Source organism: Ascaphus truei, chromosome 1 (genome assembly GCF_040206685.1).
Source record: "Ascaphus truei isolate aAscTru1 chromosome 1, aAscTru1.hap1, whole genome shotgun sequence".
NCBI lineage: Eukaryota > Metazoa > Chordata > Amphibia > Anura > Ascaphidae > Ascaphus > Ascaphus truei.
The window spans coordinates 457,558,089-457,583,285 of NC_134483.1; the positions used below are offsets into that span (position 1 = coordinate 457,558,089).

At 45.4% G+C, this 25,197-nt stretch overlaps 1 protein-coding gene and 1 long non-coding RNA gene across 3 annotated transcripts in view; one reads left to right on the forward strand and one right to left on the reverse strand.

The window, feature by feature from the left end:
- On the reverse strand, positions 1-25,024 carry LOC142463212 (uncharacterized). Of its 2 annotated transcripts, XR_012787391.1 has the most exons (5): positions 24,658-25,024; positions 22,827-22,930; positions 18,893-18,988; positions 10,153-10,446; positions 1-98 (listed from the first exon to the last, which is right to left on the reverse strand). It is a non-coding gene; the product is annotated as an uncharacterized LOC142463212 (long non-coding RNA). The 2 variants fall into 2 exon arrangements; XR_012787389.1 differs by lacking the exon at positions 1-98 and having other exon boundaries at positions 10,019-10,446.
- LOC142463207 (putative E3 ubiquitin-protein ligase HERC6) overlaps positions 1-25,197 on the forward strand; it is a 101,785-nt gene that overhangs the window by 74,091 nt on the left and 2,497 nt on the right. Inside the window, exons 15-22 of the mRNA XM_075565662.1 lie at positions 185-292; positions 10,294-10,464; positions 11,830-11,973; positions 13,154-13,320; positions 15,846-15,909; positions 21,212-21,282; positions 23,562-23,745; positions 24,424-24,526. Coding sequence (XP_075421777.1) covers positions 185-292; positions 10,294-10,464; positions 11,830-11,973; positions 13,154-13,320; positions 15,846-15,909; positions 21,212-21,282; positions 23,562-23,745; positions 24,424-24,526 — 1,012 coding nt within the window. The remainder of the gene's footprint in view (positions 1-184; positions 293-10,293; positions 10,465-11,829; positions 11,974-13,153; positions 13,321-15,845; positions 15,910-21,211; positions 21,283-23,561; positions 23,746-24,423; positions 24,527-25,197) is intronic.

A 25,197-nucleotide genomic window follows, 5' to 3' on the forward strand; every position in this document is an offset into this window, starting at 1 on the left:
GTAGACCCCCTATGCTCACTGTATTTTGTAGATCCATGTTGCGGAGTATCAAGTGCCACAATTGACTGCTTGGATGTGTCTATCCACTCTGAAGTTTCCTACATGTGAAAGAAAGAGGAAACACCTGAGTTTGTGTTAATGTTCTGCAATCTTGATGAACTCCAATGTTTTTGCTTATCTACAGGAAGCTGATGAGAATGCTTTCCCGGCCATATATTGTCGTTTTCCATTTATCTTCAACTTTGCCACCAAGATTGCAGTGTTGCATTGTGATTCGTTACTCAAAAAAAAAGTAAGTCTTTGTTTGTGAGATCTCGTGTGCTCAGGTTGAAGTGCAAAATGTTCAGCATGTCACTCTTTTACCGTATGTATCCAATAACTTGTTATGTGAGTTAGTGGTTTCACGCGGCAACTCATTCAAATTGTTCTACCAAAAGGAAATTGTAACCATTATTACTGCGGAAATACATACATTGATTTTTGTATGCATTGGGAAGGTTTATAATTATACGTATGCATTTTGTCATATGGATCCTAGGAACAGTAAATATTATTTTGTGAAAAAGCTCTGGATTCCACGACATACTTTTCACTGAGCCAATGTAAGGCCTCGGACATAGTGCACTGAGCGTCGCTGAGCAGTGCTCTCGCTTGCTGACGCTCGCGCTACCAGGATCTTTTTGCTGTCCTGACAGAGGAGACAGCAAGCGCGCTTGGGAGGCGGGTATCACTGTGTGTGTGTGTGTGTGTGTCACTTGGTAGCTGTCAGTGTGTGTGTGTGTGTGTCACTTTGAAGTGTTCTGTGTGTTTGTGTGTCACTGGGGAACGTGTGTGTGTGTGTGTGTGTGTGTGTGTGTGTGTGTGTGTGTGTGTGTGTGTGTGTGTGTGTGTGTGTGTGTGTGTGTGTGTGTGTGTGTGTGTGTGTGTGTATTATATAATATTTTAAAAATTAAAAAAAAAAAGACGTGGTGAGAATAAATTATTTATTAACATTGTGCAACTTTGATAAATATATTCACGCACGCACGCAAACACACACATTTATACACACATTATATATATATACACACACACACAGTGCACACACACACACACACATTATATATACACACATATATATATATATATATATATACACACACACACACACACACACACACACACAAATACACACACATATATACACACACACATTATATATACACACATATATATATATATATATATATATATATGTGTAGCCAGGTCTCCCAGCAGTATCAGCACCCCCCTCACCTTCCCAGAGATCGCGGGTGCCGCCGAGTCCAATGGCGGCCCCATCGGGCGATACGGGAGGTGAGGGCGGTCAGGTCCCGGCTCGGGGGTTGCTGGGGACGCGTGCGGCCGGTTGCCAGGGCCGCACGCGCATCACGGGAATCCCGGCACTCTCGGAGCCGGGCGGTTAGGGCGCCACCATTGCGCGTTAGTTCGCGCAGGCGTAGTGGTCGCGCGAGTGTAGGGCTGGAGCGGGGAGTAGCGCGTTGCCCCTTAGTGCATGCCGGTTGCCGGGGACGCGATCGGGCCGTTGCTAGGGCCGCGATCGCGTTGCTACGGGCCCGGCGGCTGGCGAGAGGTAGCGCGAGGGAGTCAAGGCAGCCCCCTATAGTTCGCGCATGCGCAGGGAAGAGGCAGAAAAGCCCGCGAAGCCAGAGCCTATTAGGGAGGGCCCTAGAGAGGGACTACAGGCCCCATGAGCCTCTGTATGCCCCATGTGACACCAGGGAGCCAATAGGGCTTAGGAAGGCCAGGCAGGCAAAGAGATACATTTCGCGCGCTGAGCCTACGTTAGTCAGTCAGAGACCGGAGCAGCCCAGGGAAGGAGGTAGGGTACAGGAGTCAGGGACTCCCTGTACTAGGCCAGCACCCCCAGGGCCCCAGATAGCTCAGCTCCCCAGTAAAGTGAGTGTTGCCAGGGACAGCCCTCAGGTTAGGGACCCTGTCACTTGCATTAGTGGGAGCTGGGGAACAGAAGGGAAGAAAGGCAGCAGCAGACTTAGTGTTAAAGTTGCAGGGTGTTGCTGCATTCGCTGATAGTGATCAGTTAAGTGAGTTGGAGTCAGGGAGCTGTGAGGGAAGGAAGGGTGCGGGGAGCGAGTGTAGCTCCTGCCCCATATAGGTACCTACACCCCAGGTAGGCCCAACTCCCCACTAGTTTAGTGGGTAAATGCTTAGGGAGGCCCAAGATAGGGACGCTGCCCTTAGTGTAGAGTGCTGCCTTGTCAGAGTCACGGCTGTTAGTGCTGTGAGGTCTGACAGACAGGCACCTTGTTGCGCAGCACGTTGGCTGCAGCCTCCAGTGAGCTACAGCTTGCTGCTGTAGGCACTGGGACTAGTTAGATAGTAGTGAGGCGAGGGACTTGGGTAGTTAGGGGGTGGGATAGGTCATTACCCCTGCAGGCCCATAGGAGTTCCCCAAGCCACTACAGGTTGCTGCACTACAGGGACAGGCCCTAGGATAGGATTCCTGTCACGTTAGTGCCACTTAGATTAGACAGGGACACAGCAGAAGCTGCGGTTCCTGCTAAGAGGTTCGGACCCACGTTGGGGTCTGCAGAGACTGTTCACCAGGTTCGGACCACCCCTGGCGGTTCGCGTGCAAGGAGTCCGGTGTAGAATCAGACGGAACCATCATACGACTGATCCTTTGTGAAGCCCGTTGGAGATCCGAGCGCGAGAGTGCTCGGCAGGTACTATCTACTACACAAGTGCACCAACGGGCCCTTAGCTTAAATAGTGACTGCGCAGTCACCCATTGACTATCTCTGTAGGAGTACGGGACATTGGGTGGGGTTCTTGGGACACTGGGTGGGATCACCTAGTGTTGGGGAATCGTCCTGCGAGACGTCACTGTTAGTGTCTCCTCGTGAGAGGGACACAGGTTATGATTGATGTGATGATATGCTCCATGCATGTTAGTAAAGTCATTAGTTATTATACCCCACTGTGTATGTGATTATTATTGTATTGTCCTGCGAGGAACCACTCCCCCTCTGGTGGGAGCCATCGCAGGTGGAGGCGCTGCATCGTTGTAAGTGATCACCCCTAGTATAATTACCCCAGGTTCCCCGTGGCGGAAGCTCAGCCCTCCTGTGAGCCAACAGGTTATGCACCACACCTGAGTAACAATATATGTTCCTTGCACCTACACCATATCTGCGATTGGGTGGGGGAAAACCCGTTACATATATATATACACACACACACACACACACACACACACACACACACACACACATGCACACATACACACACATGCATACACATACACACACACACACATGCACACATACACACACATGCATACACATACACACACACACACACACACACACACACACACACACACACACACAATGCACACAATGCACACACACATGCATACACATACACAATGCACACACACATATGCACACACAGACACACACACACACAGATGCACACACACATGCACACATACACACACACATACACACACACAATGCACACAATGCAAACACACACACACAAGGCACACAATGCACACACACACAGACACACACACATGCATACACATGCATACACATACACACACACAATGCAAACACACACACACACAAGGCACACAATGCACACACAGACACACACACAACACACACACAGGAGACAGGGACCGGAGCAGAAGGGGGGCAGGGACCGGAGCAGAAGGGGGGCAGCGACTGGAGCAGAAGGGGGGCAGGGACCGGAGCAGAAGGGGGGCAAGGACCGGAGCAGAAGGGGGGCAGGGACCGGAGCAGAAGGGGGGCAGGGACCGGAGCAGAAGGGAGACAGCGATCGGGGCATCACCCTCTCCCCCCCCTCCTACACACACACACACACATACACACAACACACAATGCCTTCTGTCTGGTAATGGCGGCTCTGTAGGGAACCGGCTGCAGCCCCATTGGATGGGAGTGAGTGTGGGGGGAGAGAGAGAGAGTGTGGGGGGAGAGAGAGAGAGTGTGGGGGGAGAGAGAGAGAGATAGAGAGTGTGGGGGAGAGAGAGAGAGTATGTGGGGGAGATAGAGAGAGTGTGGGGGGGGAGAGAGAGAGTGGGGGGGAGAGAGTGTGGGGGGGAGAGAGAGAGTGTGGGGGGGGAGAGAGAGTGTGTGGGGGAGAGAGAGAGTGTGTGGGGGAGAGAGAGAGAGTGTGTGGGGGAGAGAGAGAGTGTGGGGGGGAGAGAGAGAGTGTGGGGGGGAGAGAGAGAGTGTGGGGGGAGAGAGTGTGGGGGGAGAGAGAGTGTGGGGGGGGGAGAGAGAGAGTGTGGGGGGAGAGAGTGTGGGGGGAGAGTGTGTGGGGGGGGAGAGAGAGAGTGTGGGGGGAGAGAGAGAGTGTGGGGGGGAGAGAGAGAGTGTGGGGGTGAGAGAGAGAGTGTGGGGGGAGAGAGAGAGTGTGGGGGGAGAGAGAGAGTGTGGGGGGGGAGAGAGTGGAGAGACACAGAGGGGGGAGACACAGAGGGGAGAAACGGTGGGTGACACACACAGAGGGTGGGTGATACACAGAGAGAGAGAGGGTGGGTGACTGACTGGGGCAGGGGAGACTGACTGGGGCGACTGACTGAGGCGACTGACTGACTGGGGCGACTGACTGGGGCGGGGGAGACTGACTGGGGTGGGGGTGACTGGGGCGGGGGTGACTGACTGGGGCGGGGGTGACTGACTGGGGCGGGGGTGACTGACTGGGGCGGGGGTGACTGACTGGCTGACTGACTGGGGCCGGGGTGACTGACTGGCTGGGTGACTAACTGGCTGGGTGACTGACTGGGGCGGAGGTGACTGGGTGACTGACTGAAGGCGGGGGTGACTGACTGACAGCGAGGTGACTGACTGGGGGTGGGGTGACTAACTGGGGGTGGGGTGACTGACTGGGGGTGGGGTGACTGACTGGGGTGACTGACTGGGGTGGGGTGACTGACTGGGGTGACAGGGTGACTGACTGGGGTGACAGGGTGACTGACTGGGGTGACAGGGTGACTGACTGGGGTGACAGGGTGACTGGGTGGGGTGACAGGGTGACTGGGTGGGGTAACAGGGTGACGGGGTGACTGGGTAGGGTGACGGGGTGACTGACGGGTGACGGGGGTGACGGGGTGACTGGGTGGGGTGACGATTGGGGAGTGGGTGATGTGACACTTCTGGTATCCTACCCACACACACTCCCACGCACACCCATGCACACAAACACTCTCCCATGCATGCACACACACACTCTCCCATGCACACACACACACACACACACACACACACACACACACACACACACACACACACACACACACACACACACACACACACTCCCATGCATGCACACACATGCACACACACACTCCCATGCATACAAACACACACACACACACACTTTCTCCCATGCATGCATACACGCACACACACACACTCTCTCCCATGCATGCATGCACGCACACACACACACACACTCTCCCAAACACACACACACACGACAGGGGGAAGAAGAGGAACGGCCGCGCGACCGAGCACCACCACCACCACTGCCCCCCCGTGACCATCTCCCGCCCTGCGTGGACAGCCACGGGACAGTGGAGAAGCGGAGACAAAGTAGGTAAGGGGGGAACACCTCCGCTACCATCTCCAGCCCCCAGCGGGGATCAGGGGAAGCGGGAAGTGGCGCGGGAAGTCAGGGAAAGCGGGGAACACCCCCACTACCATCACCCCCCCCCCCCAAGGGTATCGCGGGAAGCCGGGGTAAGCGGGGAACACGCACATGCGGGAAGTGGCGCGGGAAGCCGGGGTAAGCGGGGGCCGGGGAGAGAAGGGGGAACACCCACGCTACCATATCCAGCCATGCGCGGGTATCGGGGGTGGGGGGAGTAAGGGGGAACTGCAGGAGGCAGGGAAGGAGCAGAGGGGATGGAGGATTGGAGAGTACTTACTCTCGTACTCTCCAACAGATCTCCGGCCAGAAAAAATGGCTGTTCATTAGGGGCGGGCTCATAGAGAGCCTGGCCGTGCGCCCACAAAGCCTGGGAGCACGCGCCAATCAGCTGTCAGGTAGGGGGAGTTTTTTGTTTTTTGTTTCAGGCAGCGCGAGCGGGAAAATTTCTGCGCGAGCAGGGAAATTTAAAAAAACAAACACGTGTTCTGCTTGGGCCAATATTTACTCGCCCAGGGGTTAAATCCACACGCCCCGGGCATGTAAATGTATAGGATTGTCGAACACTGTATATATAGATATACATAGAGATATATATATATATATATATATATATATATATATATATATATATATATATATACAATATATATATATAGAGAGAGAGAGAGAGAGAGACATATATACAGATATATATGTAGGTATGCTTATATTTGGAAGAAATTATAAGTTGCAGCGGAAATATAGATAAGAACTCTAACATAGGACACACGTAGTACAGTAACATTTGTCACCTGGTGTAAATTGAGCTGAATAAATTCCGATATCTCTGTCCCCTGGCAAACCCTCCACGACGACAGGAAGAAATGTTTCACGCAGCTGCTCCTCCAATGGAGTTAAGATTAGAGCTTGTGCTAGCGGCCCACCTCCAGTGGCAGAAGCATGCATCCATTGTGCTTGGATTTTTTTCTTTAAATTGGCCTTGATATCATCAAATCTCTTCCGACAATTTGTGCGGTCCCAGACATGATTCCCACACGCAGACACAGCCAATGTTATTTGTTCCCACATTTCTGCTTTTGAGGCTGAACTTGTCCGCCCTTGAAATACATAAAAAATATATGACCTTACAAATTAATAGAAAGACGAACATTGTACAAAAATTATACCTGTTCCAAGAGATACCAAACATGCTGGTTTAGGTTGAATATGTGTAGCACATGAGCATTTACGTGGAAACATACAAATCTAAGGAAGCTTGCATGATTATTGTATGAACTTTGGCAAACTTTTTTGACTGATTGTTATGGTCGTTATAAAGCATGAAGGATTATGTGTGTAACAATTAACTTTAATTGATAGATATTAGAGATTAATAGTTTGATATTAACACATGTCACATGAGATAGGATAAAATGTCTTTGAACAATCAATGCAAAGATTGACTTACCTAATAAATGCCCATACAGAGAGTCATAGTGCTCCAAAATCCCTGTGACAAGAACTCTGTTTTCCTCATCATTGAAACGAGGATTACGTGGCCGCTCCACACGTTTCTTCCGACCACGTGCAGCCATAGAGCTTGGCTGCTGCTGACTGGACTCTCCTTCTTCCAATGGAAGAGACTCCAAAAGCAGCCCACCACCAACCACCCCACCACCAGACACCCCAGCAGCACCAGCAACAGACACCCCAGCAGCACCACCACCAGACACCCCAGCAGCACCACCACCAGACACCCCAGCAGCACCAGCAACAGACACCCCACCAGCACCAGCAACAGACACCCCAGCAGCACCAGCAAGAGAGCCACCACCAGCACTCGCACTCACAGCAACACCACTCGCACTCCCAGCAACACCAGTCGCACTCGCAGCAACAGCACTCCCCTGAATCCTACGTTCACTCAGACGCGTACTCACACGACTACCAGTACCACTCACACCAGCATCACTCTTCCCACGCCTTTCGGCCATACCTATAGCACTCACAAAGAACATAAAAGAAATTTAAACACAATCGCACTGAACACTTACAAACTGAACACAACACAAAGATGTTAACAAAACAACACAGGACAAACCGATCACAATACACAGCACCTCTCCCTGTCAATCTGAAATATGCAAATCGCCCAGCTCTGTGTGTCTCTCTCTCTCCCAACAACACAGAGAATGAATAAAAATACACGCTACCTTTAAATAGGCCGCTCAATCAAAAACACGCTTGCTTCGGCAGATTCAGCAAGAAGTTTCATTGGCGAACCTAACACCACCTCGCCATGCACGCCGATACACCTGTGTGTGATCGGCAAATCATCGCCAGAGTGGGAACAAATGTTTTCGGCTTGATTCGGAAGGGATTCGGCACTTATTGCATATGGCGAGGGAAAATCGGCAACATCATGCCGATAGTGAACACTTGCCGAGAGCACTTTTTCGGCGCTTACTCCATAGAGCCCTATATTTATTAAGGCCTGCCAGCTGCAAAACTGTTCCATTCTTGGTGGGGGGGACGGGACGGGACAAAATCTTGTTGCTTTTAAGTAGATCTATTTCCTTCATAACTCTAGCGCTGTGGTAACAGTTTTGTAACCTGGAAACTCTGATTTAGAAGGGATTATTAATACTATAATACTTACTGGTATGCAACATCATGCTCCCAATCAAACCCTTCAGTAACTATTATTGGTTATGTTTATATTTACTGCTATTTACAGTATATTAACACTGACATACCAAGTAAATCCCATAGCCAGGGATTTCTGCACTCAGCCAGTGCAGTAGTGCACTATGTATAGGCATACCCCGCATTAACGTACGCAATGGGACCGGAGCATGTATGTAAAGCGAAAAAGTACTTAAAGTGAAGCACTAACTTTTTCCCACTTATCGATGCATGTACTGTACTGCAATCGTCATATACGTGCATAATTGATGTAAATAACGCATTTGTAACCGGCTCTATAGTCTCCCCGCTTGCGCACAGCTTCGGTACAGGTAGGGAGCTGGTATTGCTGTTCAGGGCGTGCTGACAGGCACATGCGCGAGCTGCCGTTTGCCTATTGGGCGATATGTCCTTACTCGCGAGTGTACTTAAAGTGAGTGTCCTTAAACTGGGGTATGCCTGTATATGGAAGTGCATACAATATAATTGCTTCGTTCACTTATTTGCCTCTTTCTTTTAATTGCTCCCTTCCTGCCTTGCCACATTTCTCCTTTCTTTTGCCCCTTTCTCTGCCAGTTATCCCCTTCAGTGTTAGGGAGGTCTGCAATGCATGACAGGCCCCACCAGCACTGTAAAGGCGTAATCATTTCTCATTTGTCCTCCAGCCCAAACCCCCAACTGCAATTTTGTATTGCTGCTCTAATCCCTTCACCGGAGGATTAGCAACAGTAGTGGTGTTGGTGGGGCAGTCACGGCTGCCGTGGTGATTGTCAGTTAGAATCGCTGCCAATCACCACTGAACCAGTCAAAGTCACAGCCCACATAGCATGGCAGCACTACTCCCGGCTCTTAAAGAGTGACAGCGAGAGGCTGAGGTATAATATAGCAGGGAATTCCTGATTACTGTTATATCAGGACGTACCCTGTCTGCATTTCTGTGCCTGCGCTTGATGATGATGACCCAATAAATTAATCACACTACCAAAGAGACAGAGGTGACTATTTAAATCTCTGAGCTGCAAGGCTAGGGCGAATTGTTGTTAAATAAAAACTGCCCCCCAATTTAAGATTTATTAAGGAAAATGAATGCCATTGAGATCAGTGGGATTTTGTTTCTGGGATGAATCTGGTGCAATGTTTTGTTTTGTTAAATAACCCCCAGAAAAGTAAATGACTACGGCTATATGAAGCTGGTATTGGGCTGGATCAAGGATCTGTGTCTATGTTTTAGCTAACAAAGCTACTGTTCCCACTTTTAAAAACTAATAGCATGCACATATAATGTTTTAATAAATGGGGTTACAATCACGGATCTAACTGTGTTGAACTAAGGCAGAAGTGCGACATAAATGGAAAGTTTTTGGCCTGATTAAAGTATTGTAGGTGTCACTGTATCAGGCCTTCCCAAAGGAAGCAGTCCGACGCTCCCCGTTATCCCCTCCACAGCAAGGTAAAGTCTCATCATGTGGGATGCACATGATATTATTCCCATACTGTCAAATCTTATATTGTGATCTCTGTGAAAACAACGAGTCATTTTTGAGTCTAGATAACGGCATTTTATACGGATATAAACACACACTCCAGGTTATGTATCCAAGTCTTCCAGCTGCAACACTTGTACTAGAAAATAACAGATTTACTGTATCAACAACAAAAACCTTTATTCCTTTAAACTTTTTATTTAACAAATGATTTAGGTTTGTAACCAATATTTCATTCTGATTAGATGTATTAAATTACAGATGTAGCAGTGTTGCTTCTCTTTAAACAATCATCTTCCGATAATGAGAATCTCACCTTCAACTTTAACGTGTGTTTATGACCCCCTCAAAGGTTGACTTTTCCATCTGCGCCGAAAGTTTTTATTCGTTGGCTTTTTCGTGTGGGTAAAAACAAGAAGACATTCTGACTCCGCTGTTGACACTTCTCCTTTTTCAGGGTGCACAGCTGAAGGCCCAGCAAGAGATCGCGTTGAACCGGATGCATGGAAGCAGTGAGCTTCCCAAGTCACCCGTTTTCCATCTCAAAGTCAGACGCAGCCACCTGGTAGAGGATACCTTGCATAAACTGAACATTGTGGAAGACTGCGACCTGAAGAAGGAGATGTTGGTACAGTACACTGTTAACTTATTGAACACTAATATTAACGTGTTTACCACTGTCGTTGTTTGGCTTACAAAATGTCAGATTAGTTTTGGCTTTGTTTAGTACTAGTGTAACACAGCAAGGTATTTTTCTCTTATAATACATCGCTATTACCTAAAGTAAATACATTGATAACACTGAAAGAGACAATGGAAAATTAAATATGTACTGTATATACATTTTTATATATATATATATATTTTTTTTTTTTTAAGTATATTGGTATTGGAAAGGTTAATTAAAGCAGTACTTTTCAATCATCAGCATACACTCCACTGGCAAGAAAGGCATACTACAGTATTTCCTTGATGAAAGGTACAAAGTTTAGGCTAGGTCAGTGATTCCCAACAGGAGGTTCATGAGGTGTCTCCAAGGGGGTTACACCCCAAAATCTGTACTGGATCCCAGGCAGTTTAGTGGCTTCCTGAGCACGTGTGGGGACTGCGCACTTAGTAAGGCCCCAAACTGCACCTTAGCGTGCACACACTGAGGTGCAATGGTCAGCCTTACAGCTATACCACCCATGCTGTCTCTACACACTGAGGTGCAGTTTGGGGCCTTATTAAGCGCGTGTTCCACCCCCCCCCCCTCCACAAGCTCAGGACACTATGATTGGTCAAACTATTTTGTTAGCAGTAGTCTGAGTAGGCAACAAGATGTATTAATTAGGGGTTCACAGAACAAATATTTTCTAGCAGGGGTGAACAATGTAAAAAAGGTTAGAAACCACTGGACTAGGCAATTCCACTTCCCTAATGACCAAAACTGATGGAGAAACATTACAAGTACTGTACTGACATGGTATTTTGCTAGGAAGGGGAAAGCACAGTGGGCCACACAAAATAACCACTAGGATTAAAGTGGCAGTTATTTTCAACCTAAATTGATAAGACGACCGCATACAATATCCAAGTATTAAAGCGCTAAAGTATATCTGAATTAAAAGGAAAGATCTGTAAGACATATAGTGCTTTGGACATTTCAAGACAACAGCGAAGTCCATAATACAAAAGTTTTTTTCTGGCTAAAGGCACTATAGGTCATCCACAACTACAGTATTGGCAGAGATCTTTCATTTCTTCTGTACTGGAGAACCTGGCATGGTGATAACATGCTAAGAATAGGAATATCAACAGGCAAATAGTGAGCAGATGATTAGGATTGCATACAAAAGGAGGTGAGAAAAGAGAACACAAGATATTTACATTTTATTTAGTATATAAATACATTTTTACGCCTTACTGTATATAGATCAGCTGTTTTTTGTTTTATACTAACCAGAAAGCTACCCAGATGTGATGAGTATGAATTCTGCCATTTTTGTTGCAGGTGGAATTCCAAGAGGAGGGCGCCTTTGTTATGGATGGTTTAATGGGAGAATTGTTCCTCTATGTGTTTGAAGAGATGGTGCACCCTGATTTTGGAATGTTCCCTATCTCTGATCCATTGTTACCAATATGGTTCCCAAGCCATGTAAGTTTTAGCATTCATTGGGTGTCAAATGCAAGGACGTGACCAGTCGGGTTAAACTCACCAGTAGAGATGGGCGGGCGAGAGAGAGACATACTCTCACTTAAGTCCTTTAAATATACTTTGCATATTTTCAAGGTATCTCAGGTGTGTCTGCACGTATTGTATAAAGGCGTGTTTGGGGACGTGTATAGGTCACTTGGGAGTTTACTTCTGTAAAGTCATGGCAAAAGGCTTTCTTTCTGCATGCTTTCTCATGGGGGTTTTAAGATAGGTAAATTCATTTTTTAGACCCATTTTTAGAAGGTTTGACCTTGCAAAAATAAAGGCAGTTTGTACAAGAGATTCAAACTTTAGCGAAAAAGGTTTCTTAACTCTACTTATCAGTACAGGAAATGTAGATTTATCAAGATATTTAGGTTGTGCAGCATCATTTAGTATACGTTTAAAAAGTGGTAATACTTCTGTGTACAATAAGCAATACCATTGAATCCAACGCCCCTATTCAATACGTGTCCCAGTGCTGGAAAATAGTTCATCTCTATTCAAGTGAGTGAGGCTAATATCTTCTCCAGCACGAGGAGGCAAAGATTTGCAGACTATCGAAGGCCTATGGCACATACTCAATATGCTGTGAAGACATCTTCCCAGTGCTGGAGAAGGGTTCAACTCCATTCTCATACAGTAGATTAGGTAACAATCTTCTCAAGGGTGGAGAAGATTGTTTCATAGCATACTGAATTAGTGGCCTATGTCCATCAGGGTAAGTCTCTATGATATTAGTATCATAATACGCTGCTAACAAGTAAAGACATTGTGAATTTTTGTATACCAGCCGGTCAGAAAATCCACCCTGATCTTTATATACAACAAACAACTAATTAAATCCGTTTAGACATGTATTGTCGGGTCATTTATCAAGAAATATAGCAACAGAATGACCTAATTTTTTACGTTGTATGTAGGGTGTATCTACTGGCATAGGAATCAAAAAGAGAGGCAAAGGAGACCAAAAAGTAGCAATACTTTATAAATGAATAAAAATCATTATGTAAAATACACTGAGGGATCCCAGTAAACTGTTTATCTTCCAGTGGATGGACATAATATATCGGTTTCATATTTTCACTACATTATCCCTGAAAATCACTGTTATTATTAATCACTGTCTTCTCCATTTCAGCCGTTAGTTAAAAAGAAAACGTACTTTCACTTTGGTGTATTGTGCGGGCTGGCGATTTTCAACCAGAAAATTGTTTATCTTCCATTTCCATTGGCTTTGTTTAAGAAACTTCTGGGTAAAAAAACAACTCTGGATGATTTAAAAGAGCTGCAACCCACCATGGGAAAGTAAGACATGTTATCATTCCTTTCTATTACGGAAACAGCAGGCAAAACATATTTACTAAGCAGTGCCAAGCTATATCTTCTGTCCCATTCACGCAAACGGGTCGTAAGGCTCTTGCAGCTTAACCATGCTCAGTAAATTTGACCCTAAGAGCCAAATATAAGTGGAACATAAGGTGCTTAATGATGTACAGGCAGTCCTCGGTTATCCGACACAATGCGTTACTCAAAATGGCGTTGTAAAGCGAAACGTTGTAAAGCGAAACACGTTTTCCCATAGGAACACTGTTTAAATGAAAGGTTCCGTTCCTGAAGGCATTTTTAACACTAAAATACACCAAATATTTTATGCAGGCAATAAGATATGCCGCACACACATAAATTATATAGTGCATATACTGTATTATATATATAATATAACAAAATAAATAATATATTAGATAGTATAAAATAATATTATATAGTATAATATTATATATATACGCTGTTACGACGCTTTGCAACAATGTTTATGTGAATGTGTATATATATATACACATACACAACGTTGCAAAGCGTCGTAAGAGCGTTGGATAAGCCATTTTGGCGTTGTAAAAATGAATATAGGTATGCATTGCATAGCGTTGGATAAGCCATTCGTTGTAAAGCGAAGCGTTGTAAAACGAGGACTGCCTGTAACACTGTTTAGTAAATCTGGGCATAGATACTGTACATATTTGTTTACATTTTCCATGAGCTCACAAATACACTCCCATGTACTGTATACTCCTACTTAATATACTGTGAAGGTGTTTTCCCGGTGCTAGAGAAGATTGTAGTCCCTCTGATTTAAATAGAGGTGAACTTTTCCCCAACACAAGGAAGCGACTTAATTTACTATTCAGTATGGACATTGTTGGCAAAATGTCAAGCGCCATTAAAATTATGATGTGGAGTTTGAGAACAAACAACATGTAGGTTGTTTGTTTTCAAAACCTGCATAACAATTGTAACGATATAGGCTCCACGTCTGCATATCCACAATTGCACAGCCTACTCCCGTAACCTTTTTCAAATCTAATTTCGTTTCTGCAGACTTAAAGCTGCAGTAATGCATGTTTTTTTTTCAATCTGAACCATTCGGTTGTCCTGTAGCAATCAATACGTTTGAAGCCCCCAAGCTTCAGTGAAAATAACTATTATTAATGTTCATCCTACTTTTATATGAAAAATGTGTGGTCTCTTCGCACATCATTCTGCATATCTGATCTCCATGTGCTGGTATTTAATTTGACATAATATAGGATCTTCACTCAGTGTTTCTGCTTTACAGAATGTTATCGAGAGCCAGGTATAGACATGAAAGGGGCAAACCCTCCTAAGAACAAACTGAACTAATTCCACTGACATGTTTAAGAGGTTTTATTCTGGGTGATTGATGCCTTTTGTACCCAAATCTGACATCCCTAAGTATTTATGATGGAGGGGTTTGATTTTCTCTGGCCACTCCCTATGTGGTATGCCACTGTGTGTTCAGCAAGTCCCCCTCTCCACCTCCTCTGATCTGTATTTGTTCTCTGATAAGGACAAGGTCGGATAAGGGTAAAGAAAACACTTCATTGATCAATAGTGCTGCACTCTGAAGCCCCCTTAGGCTGATTCCCCGGTGGTCACGGCGGTGCACGCAACACACACCACAGCCCTCTCCGGGGCAGGCCCAGTGGCTGTGTGTGGGCACGCAAACAATTTTGTCTTCCCGTGCCGTGACGCAGTCACATGGCGGCGCGCAGCCAATGGCAGAGAAGATATGCCCCATCATGGGCCCCCCCCCCCGCGCTCCCTACAAACCGCCGATCGCGGCACCTCCATGCTGCCAGGCGCACGTGCAGCTGAGAGGACCAGGGCCATAGCCTAAGAAATACCACTTATATCTCAGGTTCAAGGGATTGCACCTTTTAAGAGCAAGAATTTTCCAGTTCACAGATGATTTGTAGTTGTTCTCCAACTAGAATCTGAATGGTTGCAATACCTACTGTTGAACACTAGATGGTTCTTAATGGTCGCCCTCATTGAAAGCTGCAGTTCAGTGTTTTTTTTTTTTTTTTTTTTACTTTAATAGTTTCATGTGTGCAATCTCTAATTACATAAAGAAGTGCAGGTCAATTCGTTCTCCATGTATTGATAGGCGAAATTTGGTGACATAATTAGAGCTGGCATATGTTTTTCTTCTGCTTCTGTCTCTCAGTGGAAGCTCATGAATATTCATGAGCACTCCTGCACTGACATGTGCTAGAGGGAGGGCAGGGCTGACAAAGGGGTGTGCCAGGGCTTGTGACAGGACATGAAGGGGCAGTGCCTTAGCAAATGGCTGTTAAAATAGAATACAAGAAAATTGGTCTTTCAAAGTTGTTGTTTTTAAAACAGAAAATGCTAAAAGTATTTTTTCTTACTACAGAACTGATTTATTAAAAAAAACACACATGCAGGATATTGACTGAACTGCAGCTTGAAAATTTATTGTAGAATGAATTTTGTATCCTTATTTGCAGGAGCATGCAGGAGGTACTTGAATATCAAAAGGAAGATGTGGAGAATCTTGAAGTATATTTTTGTGTAAGTTCCAACAACTAAAAACTAGCAAGAAAGTTCTTTATAATACAATGAAGTCATTGTCATTTGTCTGATCTACAGGTAGATTTCACATTTAACCTGGATGTAGGGAACCAGGGGGCCAGAATCCTAAACAGAGAATACTTCATTTATAGCGAAACTATGTCTAATAATCCAGCTTTAAATGCATTTTGAAGGAAGATGCAACACTGACGTGCTGAAAGGCTTTATAGTATAAACAAAAACAGAAAGGCCAGCGCATCATACAAAATGACACAACATACAGTATAGTGCTATACTTTACAGTATATGAAAGGCAGGTTGTGGCAATGAAAGAAAACAGGGTTTTGCCTACACCATTTAAGATTTTCAGAATTGGCAAATAACTCCACGTACACAGAGTGATGGTGATCCACGCTGGTGTTTCCCCAGATCTTATTCTTTTGTACCAAAGTTATTAACAGAATGAGATCAGCAACATTTTTACAGGCGTTTGTGAACCCAGCGGCTTAGTATTAGTGGTGGGGCAACGCCAGGAAAAAACTACCATGCTGCAGAGGTGACCTGGCAAGTCTGATTATGCTCTGTATACACTGACCTTCTATACACTGACACAGAGTATAACCTGACTTCACTATACACTGACACAGAGTATAACCTGACCTCACTATACACTGACACAGAGTATAACCTGACCTCACTATACACTGACACAGAGTATAACCTGACCTCACTATACACTGACACAGAGTATAACCTGACCTCACTATACACTCACAGAGTATAAACTGACCTCACTATACACTCGCAGAGTATATAACCTGACCTCACTGTACACTGACACAGAGTATAACCTTACAGCATTATACCCTGCCACAAAGTATAACCTTACGGCACTATACACTGACACAGGGTATATAACCAGACCATGCTTTAAACTGATACAGAGTATAACCTGACCTCACTATACACTCACAGAGTATAACCTGACCTCACTATACACTCACAGAGTATATAACCTGACCTCACTATACACTGACACAGAGTATAACCTGACCTCACTATACACTGACACAGAGTATAACCTGACCTCACTATACACTGACACAGAGAATAACCTTACGGCACTATACACTGACACAGGGTATATAACCAGACCATGCTTTAAACTGATACAGAGTATAACCTGAGTGCACTATACCCTGACACAGAGTACAAGTGTAGGGGGAGAAGGGTGGACACATGGGGATAGGGGAAGGTGCGAAACATGGGGTGGAGGAGTGACAGAGGGGGGCAGTGCATGTCAGGAGACAGATTTTTTAAGGCGCACATTTTCTGTTTGAAAACAGCCTTGCTTGCTCAGGCCTTACCCTGGCTACGCCCCTTTGTGTACTACACAAACTCTGCCCCATTTTTAACGGTGGAATATTTAGACAGAGTACATAAGTGATTGTCCAAGCATTAAGCCAATGTACAAATTTGCAAAAGTCACTAAAATGGTTAGATTAGTTTAGACTATAAACAGGCACACACCATGTTACGCTCACTGTCAGGGCCACCTTAACAACATTAGAGGCCCCGAGCAAAGCTGTGCATGGGGCCCTGTCTACACAATCACTCACCAGCCTCCCACGCGCTCACTAGCAGCAACAGGCACCGGAAGTGCTGCACTGCTAGGCTGCGAGCGGTTGTGACGCGAGCCGGGGTTCCATTTCCGGGCGGGGAAGAGCGAGCGGAGCCGGGGCGCCGCGGCGGGGGGAGAGCGAGCCGGGGTACCGGGCGCCGCGGCGTGGGGAGAGTGAGCCCTTCTAGGTAGACTTAGAATGGTGGGCACGCGTGGGGCCCCCCTATGCTGTGGCGCCCTCGGGCAACTGCCCAGCGTGCCCATTCGTTAAGACGGCCCTGCTCACTGTCTGGCAATATTGCAAAATCTAACACTCATTTTGTGACTCTATTAGCCCTTTGAAGCTTTGCCAAACACTAAAAAAAACACTAAAATGTCTGCATTAGGGATCGTTGTGCACATCTCTCTTTATGAACCAGCAAATTAGAAAAGAAAACCAAGACTGGATAATTATTACACGGGTGATATGGAGTTAGTTGGCAGGTACTGCATGGATTTCCAAATGTACAAAACACACTCCATTAGATTGTAAGCTCCATGGGCAGGGTCTTTCTTAGCCTTGTGTTGTCATTTACTCGCTGCTCTTATCTCCACTGTTCGTGGTGCGCACACCTCTGGTGCTATACAGTATAAATGAAAGTATACATATTTATTAGAGCAGCAGAGCGCAAACTGGGGGGCGCAACCCCCAGGAGGGGCGCGAGGCTGCCTGCGGGGGGGGGTGGGGGGCGCGGTTTAAAGAGGCCACCGCGTGCTTCCCGAAGGCGCTTAAATTAAGTGCCGGGAGAGCTGCAGGGCCTCTGTAAACCTTTACTTACCTTGGCTCCACACGCGTCACCATGGCAACGCGGCGTCAAATGATGCTGCAAGGTTACGTGACGTCATGCAACGTGACGTCATGACGCCGGAGCCGAGGTAAGTGGGGGTGAGGCGGGCGCGCAGGCGTGAGGTAACCACCGGCAGGGGGGCCAGGGAAAAACATTTGCGCCCCCTGCATTAGAGTACTGATGCAATGTAGCAAAGAGTAAGGAAATAGAACAACTTGCGCTACTGACACTTTTTTTTACGTATTCAAATAAGAAATGCTTAATACATTTTGAAAGTTTAACATCAAATAAAAATACCACTTCTGAACATATTCACAAGTCTCAAGACAGGTCTGCCACCCTGCCCGTCCACATTATCTCTTAGCATACAGTGCTTCCACTGCAGCTAGGGATTCTGGGTAATGATATGCAAATGAGCACACAGTGACTACTTTTTGCTTCATGCCCATTTTAATATGGACCCCTATAAGCGTATGCCTGCCACATTACACAGCTTTTCAGAATGGGTTAAAGAAGTTTAACATGAAATCCTTACCCCAGCAGCGTGACAAAAAGGGGGGAATAAGCAGTATATTCAATCAGGTGTCTGCTTCCTCTAAAACAAGTATGTGGAGGGAGACTTGAAGGAATTCTAAGGTAAAGGCATAAGAAGAATCAAATTTACGGTCATTATTACATAGTCCTGAAAATATTATTTTACGTCTTTTTTTCCCCCCTGTAAAAACAATTGACAATCATGCAAAAAAATCATGCAAAAAAGAAAAAGGTAAGGATAATTACTCACAAAAAGTGTATATGTGGGCTTTGTAAGAGGGACCAGTGCTCTAAAATACCTTCGTACACACCCTGAAGCTAATTCGGCTTCCTAGATCCTCCGTGACATCACTGGTTTAATCTTATTACAGGATTTTGCTTAGCTCTGGAAAATTACAAACTTGTGTATCCAAAGAGTAAGTTTGCCTATTAGAACTCCGGGGAGGATTGTGCTGACTGAAGGCATTTATCTGCACAATAATTAGGTTTATCTCCTTTTAGAAATGAAATGGACTTATATTTTATTACTAGCTGATATACCCGGCGTTGCCCGGGATGTAAATTCGTAATTGGTAGTATTATTTATAAATAGGGGAACAATAGGATGACTATTTGGTGGAAAGGTTGTATAATGATGTTGAAAAGAAACATGGAAGAAAATCTAATACGATGTTGTTTAAAAATGGTTTATTGTAAACACACCACAGTACAATGTATATTTTGGTGACATAAGTGATGTTAAAATGTGAGGTGTGTGTCCCACTAGGGTGTGAGCGGGTGTGAGGCGTCGGGTGGGTGTTCAGTACGGGTGGCAGGTGGGTAGTGAGTGCTGGCTTTGGGTGGGGCTCCCGCTAGGGTGTGAGCGGGTGTGAGGCGGCGGGTGTCTGGTCAGTGATGTCGGTGCGTAGGGGTGTGAGTGCGGCGGGTGGGTGTGAGGCGGGAGGCGCCGGGTGGGTGGTAAATGGGTGCGGCGGCTGGTCAGTGATGTCGGTGCATATGGGCGGGAGGCGGCAGGTGTGTGTCGAGTGTGTCGGGTGGGTGAGAGGCGGCGGGTGTGTGTCGAGTGTTGCGGGTAGGTGAGAGGCGGCAGGTGTCTTTTGAGTGCGGGCGGCGGCTGTGGGGCGCAGGGGTGTGAGGCGGCGAGTGGGTGAAAGACAGAGGCGGGAGGCAGCGTGAATGCGGGCGGCAGGAGTGCGGGCGGCGGGTGGGTGAAAGGCGGGAGGGCGGAGGGAGTGCGGGCGGCGAGTGGGTGAAAGGCAGAGGCAGGTGTGTGGCGGTTGGTTGAAAGGCAAAGGCGGGAGGGCGGGGCGGCGGGTGAAAGGCTCAGGCGGGAGGCGGGTGAAAGGCAGAGGCGTGGAGGCAGGGGCGGGGGGAAGGCAGGGGTTGGGGGGGAAGGCAGGGGTTGGGGGGGAAGGCGGGGGGGGAGAGGCAGGTGGGAAGGGCGGGTGTCAGTGTGTCTGTCACTGTGTGTGTCAGTGTGTCTGTCACTGTGTGTGTCAGTGTTTCTGTCACTGTGTCAATCACTGTGTGTGTGTGTCACTGTGTGTGTCGGGGGGGGGGCAAAAACGGAGCTGGGGGGGGCAAAAACGGAGCTGGGGTGGGAGGCAAAAACGGAGCTGGGGGGAGGCAAAAACGGAGCAGATGGAGAGGCAAAAAAGGAGCAGATGGAGGGGCAAAAACGGAGCAGATGGAGGGGCAAAAACAGAGCAGATGGAGGGGCAAAAACGGAGCAGATGGAGGGGCAAAAACGGAGCAGATGGAGGGGCAAAAACGGGGGTGGGGGGGTCAAAAACGGATCTGGGATGGGTCAAAAACGGAGCTGGGGGGTAGAAAAGGGAGCTGGGGGGGAGGGGGGGTCAAAACGGAGCTGGGGGGTCAAAACAGAGCTGGGGGGAGGGGGGAAAACGGAGCTGGGGGTCAAAACGGAGCTGGGGGGGGGGCAAATACTCACACGTCTCAGTTAAGCCTCCCCCCCAGCATCAGCAGCAACAGCCGGCAGCACCGGGGAGCATTTCATCACCTCAGGCAGCAGCAGCAGTGTGGCCGGGGGTTGGGGACCCCTGGGTTAAAGCGCACCGGCCAATCAGAGCCGTGGTACACCTTGGGGGGCGAGACACACTGGCCAATGAGAGCCGTGGGAGGGCGGGCAGACCGACGGACCAATCAAATTGTCTACAGACAATCACAACCAAGATTTTCAGTTTTATATATATAAGAAAAAGAAATAAAGGTCTTAAATTGATGGAAACCAGAAAATACACAATGGGCTTTTTCTAGGAAATTTCCCAACATGATCAATGATGCTTAAATGTTGTTGCAGTTCTCGTGGCAAAAGAAGACAGTTGACTTGATCCCAAATGGAGCATTGGTACCCGTGAACAATTCAAACAAGTATGTATGCAGAGTGCCTTCCTCATCTGCTCGGCAGTAGACATGTGCGATAAGATCCAAAAAGCAATGACAAAATTATTAGCATGTGTGTCAAACATTTAACAATTTTGTTCAGGGGATCAGCGCACCTCAAGAAATGAAGCAGAAAAAAACAAAAAATGGTGAATTACGTCTTAGCAATTCTATGTATACATACACTGGTGAGATATGCACTTACTTCTCAGTGCCTGTACCCAGGCATGTAAAGGTTTCTTTTGTCAACAAACCCGAGGAAGAAGGAACGAGCTTCGAAACGCGTAGGGTTGCCGTGGGGACCAGTTTTGGAGAGCACAGAGGACCACCGGAAGTGATGAAAGACGCCGGCGGGAACGGCAAAAGTCGCTGTCAGGAGAGAGTCCGCGTGCCTGCAGCTGGTGTCCCGTTACCATTTACTCTGTGTGAACCTGCATGTGTTTTTACATAAAAGTTGGACCTTTTAATCAACACAAGGTTTCTGCTCATCTATATCCGTTTTCAAGCTACCAAAGAAACCTTTACGTGTCTGGGTACAGTCACTTAGAAGTAAGTGCTTATCTCACCAGTCTATGTATACATAGAATTGCTAAGATGTACTTCACCATCTTTTGCTTTTCTCTGCTTCATTTCTTGGAGGTGCGCTGATCCCCCTGAACAAAATCTTCAATCAAAGAGCTGGGAACAGTTCTTTTCTTCAAGCAGCACCTTATCACTATTATATTTAGTTTAGACTTTATTCAAACACATATTTTTAGAGCGCTTCTTTATTGTGTTATATTTAACAATTTTGCAAGCTTTCAGTGAAATATCGCCAGACAATGAGTGAAACCTGGTGTTCATGCCCTATTTATAGTCTCAGCATTAAGCAAATCAAGAGAATTGATAGAATTTAGCAAATTAGCATATTACGTGAAATTGCAATGCCCATTGACTTAATGCTTGGAAAATTGCTTGTGAACTCTGACTAGGCCACAGAAGGGGTTGCCAGTAAAAAAGGGCACAGTACGTTTTGACTGGATTCCAAACGCCCACAAAAGTTTAGCATATCTCTACTCAGCAGCATGTCATTGTAAGTGACTGCAACCAGAATGTCACGGCCGTGCTTCTTCCTGTACAGGGTCCCATATGCTGTGACTGTGAATATTATTTCATCATTACTTTCTATGTTATTCAGGCAACCATGGTCTAATTAGGCCATCAATTAAATCAGTAACGTTTTCAGTTTACTAAAAAAAAAAAAAAAACATTTCCCCCCCCCCCCCAATAAACAAGAATGAATAAAAATAGGTATCGTATCGTTAAGATGACCATGTAAGACATTATGGTAGCAGCATGTACAGTATCAGTATTATTTAAAAAAAAAAAAAATATGGGAGGCACTCAAGACGCTTCTTCATACAGTAGCTCTTGTATTTCTATGTGTGAGCAATAATCTCATCAATCCTAAAACTGCTCTAGTCTGAAGGAACCTCTCAACTAGTTTCTTCCCAACAATTAGGAATTAGGCATAGACGTAGTTCTGCACTCACCCATTGTATGCAGATTTCTTCATGTGTAATCATACACCCACAAGTGAAGAATCCAGGTCTTCAAACCTCATTACAAATCTTCAGCTCATACCAAAGCAGTAACACTGAGGAAACATACAGTATACAGACAATGTTCTGCAGACCTTCACCAGGTCCATTTCTCAATAATGGCTAGGGTTGCCACATTGAAGGCAATGCGAAGAGAGTGTACGGACACAGGGGTATGGTGCTATTGAAAATATGTCCTTACTCGCGAGTGTACTTAAAGTGAGTGTCCTTAAACCGGGCTGTGCCTGTACATACACAAATATATTATGTAGAATAAAGAGGGCATTGCGTAGGACTACTTGCAGGTAAAAGATTGATTCTTTTTATTAAAACAATATTGCTGTTTCGTTCAAAAACATAAACCTTTCTCAAGATTGTCTTCAAAAGATCTGTGTTTTTGACTGAAATGTCGATTTTGTTTTGTAATAAAAAAAATATTTTTTTTACTGCAAGAAGTCCTGCGCTGTGCCCTTTTTATTCTATAATTGTATTTCAATTATTTTGAGATTGGAGCACCCAGGCAAACGACAAAGTGCCCTCTAAACCCTGTGTGCAGATATATTTGATAAGGGAGGTAAAAAAAATAAAAATGTGTGTCGGACAAATTGATCAAAAAGAAAAAAAAATGTATATCTGTCAGTCTTAACTGATAGAACATTGACTACGGCATGTTTTTGTTTTGTAAAGGCATGATTATGTCAACAAGTGCATTGACTACATATTCAATACGTCGGTGGCTGAGACATTTGAAGAGTTCAAGAGAGGACTTTACAAAGTCTGCGACAAAGAGATACTTTCATTCTTTCAACCCCAAGAGCTAATGAACCTTGTCGTTGGATATGAAAATTATGACTGGAACAACTTTGAAAAGGTCTGAATGGAAGGCTACGTTACTTTATAGCCTGTTTTGCCCGGCCCTGGATACAGAAGCACAACATATTGGTTATGTAGAGACTGGATTGTTTGTTAAACCCCCATATTCTAACACATAGAGTTCTGTAAAAATACTCATAATATGTAATTGCTGTCAAATTTTCTAATTAGTGTTAATTTTTGAGAAATTATGCAGGTTTTTTTTTCTTCCAGATTCAGTAGTTTTTAACTTTGGTTGTCTGGGAAAATAGAAAGAATAGAATGTCACCAAATCAGATAACTCCAGTGGCCTAATCATTAAACTGCGAGATTAGCAATGTCAATTCTCCTGAGAACGGAAAACAGGTTGCACCAGTAAAAACTGGAAGATCTCACCACATTTAATAGGACTTATTTATGCAAAGATATTGCCACCAAAAAAACAAACCATATTTGCGTGCACTTTTTGACAAAAATGTGGTGTGATTGCAACTTGGAATTTGACGCAACCGTTTTTTATCTGGTTGAAATAAAATGATTATAGACTCATGAAAATAGTACAAAAAAACCTTCCTACCCCGTTTCACACTAAAATCGTTTTGTCGAGCCCTAAGTGTAGGGCTATATTATAAAAAATGAATAAGCTTACAACTATCAATTTCCATAAAATTGTTTACTTTTGTCTTTCTTTCTGAAGATTGCGGTTTACTTGGGGACGTACCATCGATACCACCCAACAATTAATATGTTTTGGAAGGTATTCCATGCACTCTCTCTGCAACAAAAGAAAGACTTCCTCCGTAAGTACAGTATCTGCCATCATTCTATACCGAACATCTAATTGACTATGCAGCTTTCATCATTATCTTTCTGAAGGGAGCACTCTTTCTCCACCTTTTACAGGATAGGAACCTGCTTCTAAGATACTTACCCATAAAATTACCAGGTTTCATTCTTTCTTCTTAAAGAAGATGAGTATTTCTGGACTTTCCTGGTTCGCCAAATGAAGATTTTATTAATTAAATTTAATATATATTGTATAGTCCACGGCACGGTTCTTTTCTTAATGAATCAGGGACAAAATAGAATATATCTTTCACAGCATGATTTCAGTTAATCATCAGGTTTCATCATTCAGGCATATAGTAATGGAGTGGAGACTCTTAGCTTGTTCTTTGCCCGGTGGTAAAAGATTCTTAATTCGATCAATTCAAATACAATCTTTGTATTTTTTCTCTCAAACAGTCTAAACATAGGAATTACTTGTTTTTCTCACTCCGAGTTCAAAACTACTCTTGGTTAATCATTAATGTTAGAACAAAGTTTTCTTACTTTGGACTTTGATTTTAGAACACCCTGTGTGTTCTGTCACAAAGTAACCACAGTTAATCATATGTTAAGGCCTAACTTAACAGTTATCATATGTTAAGGCCTAACTCCATTGTATTGTCTTTTACTACCAGCTATCTAT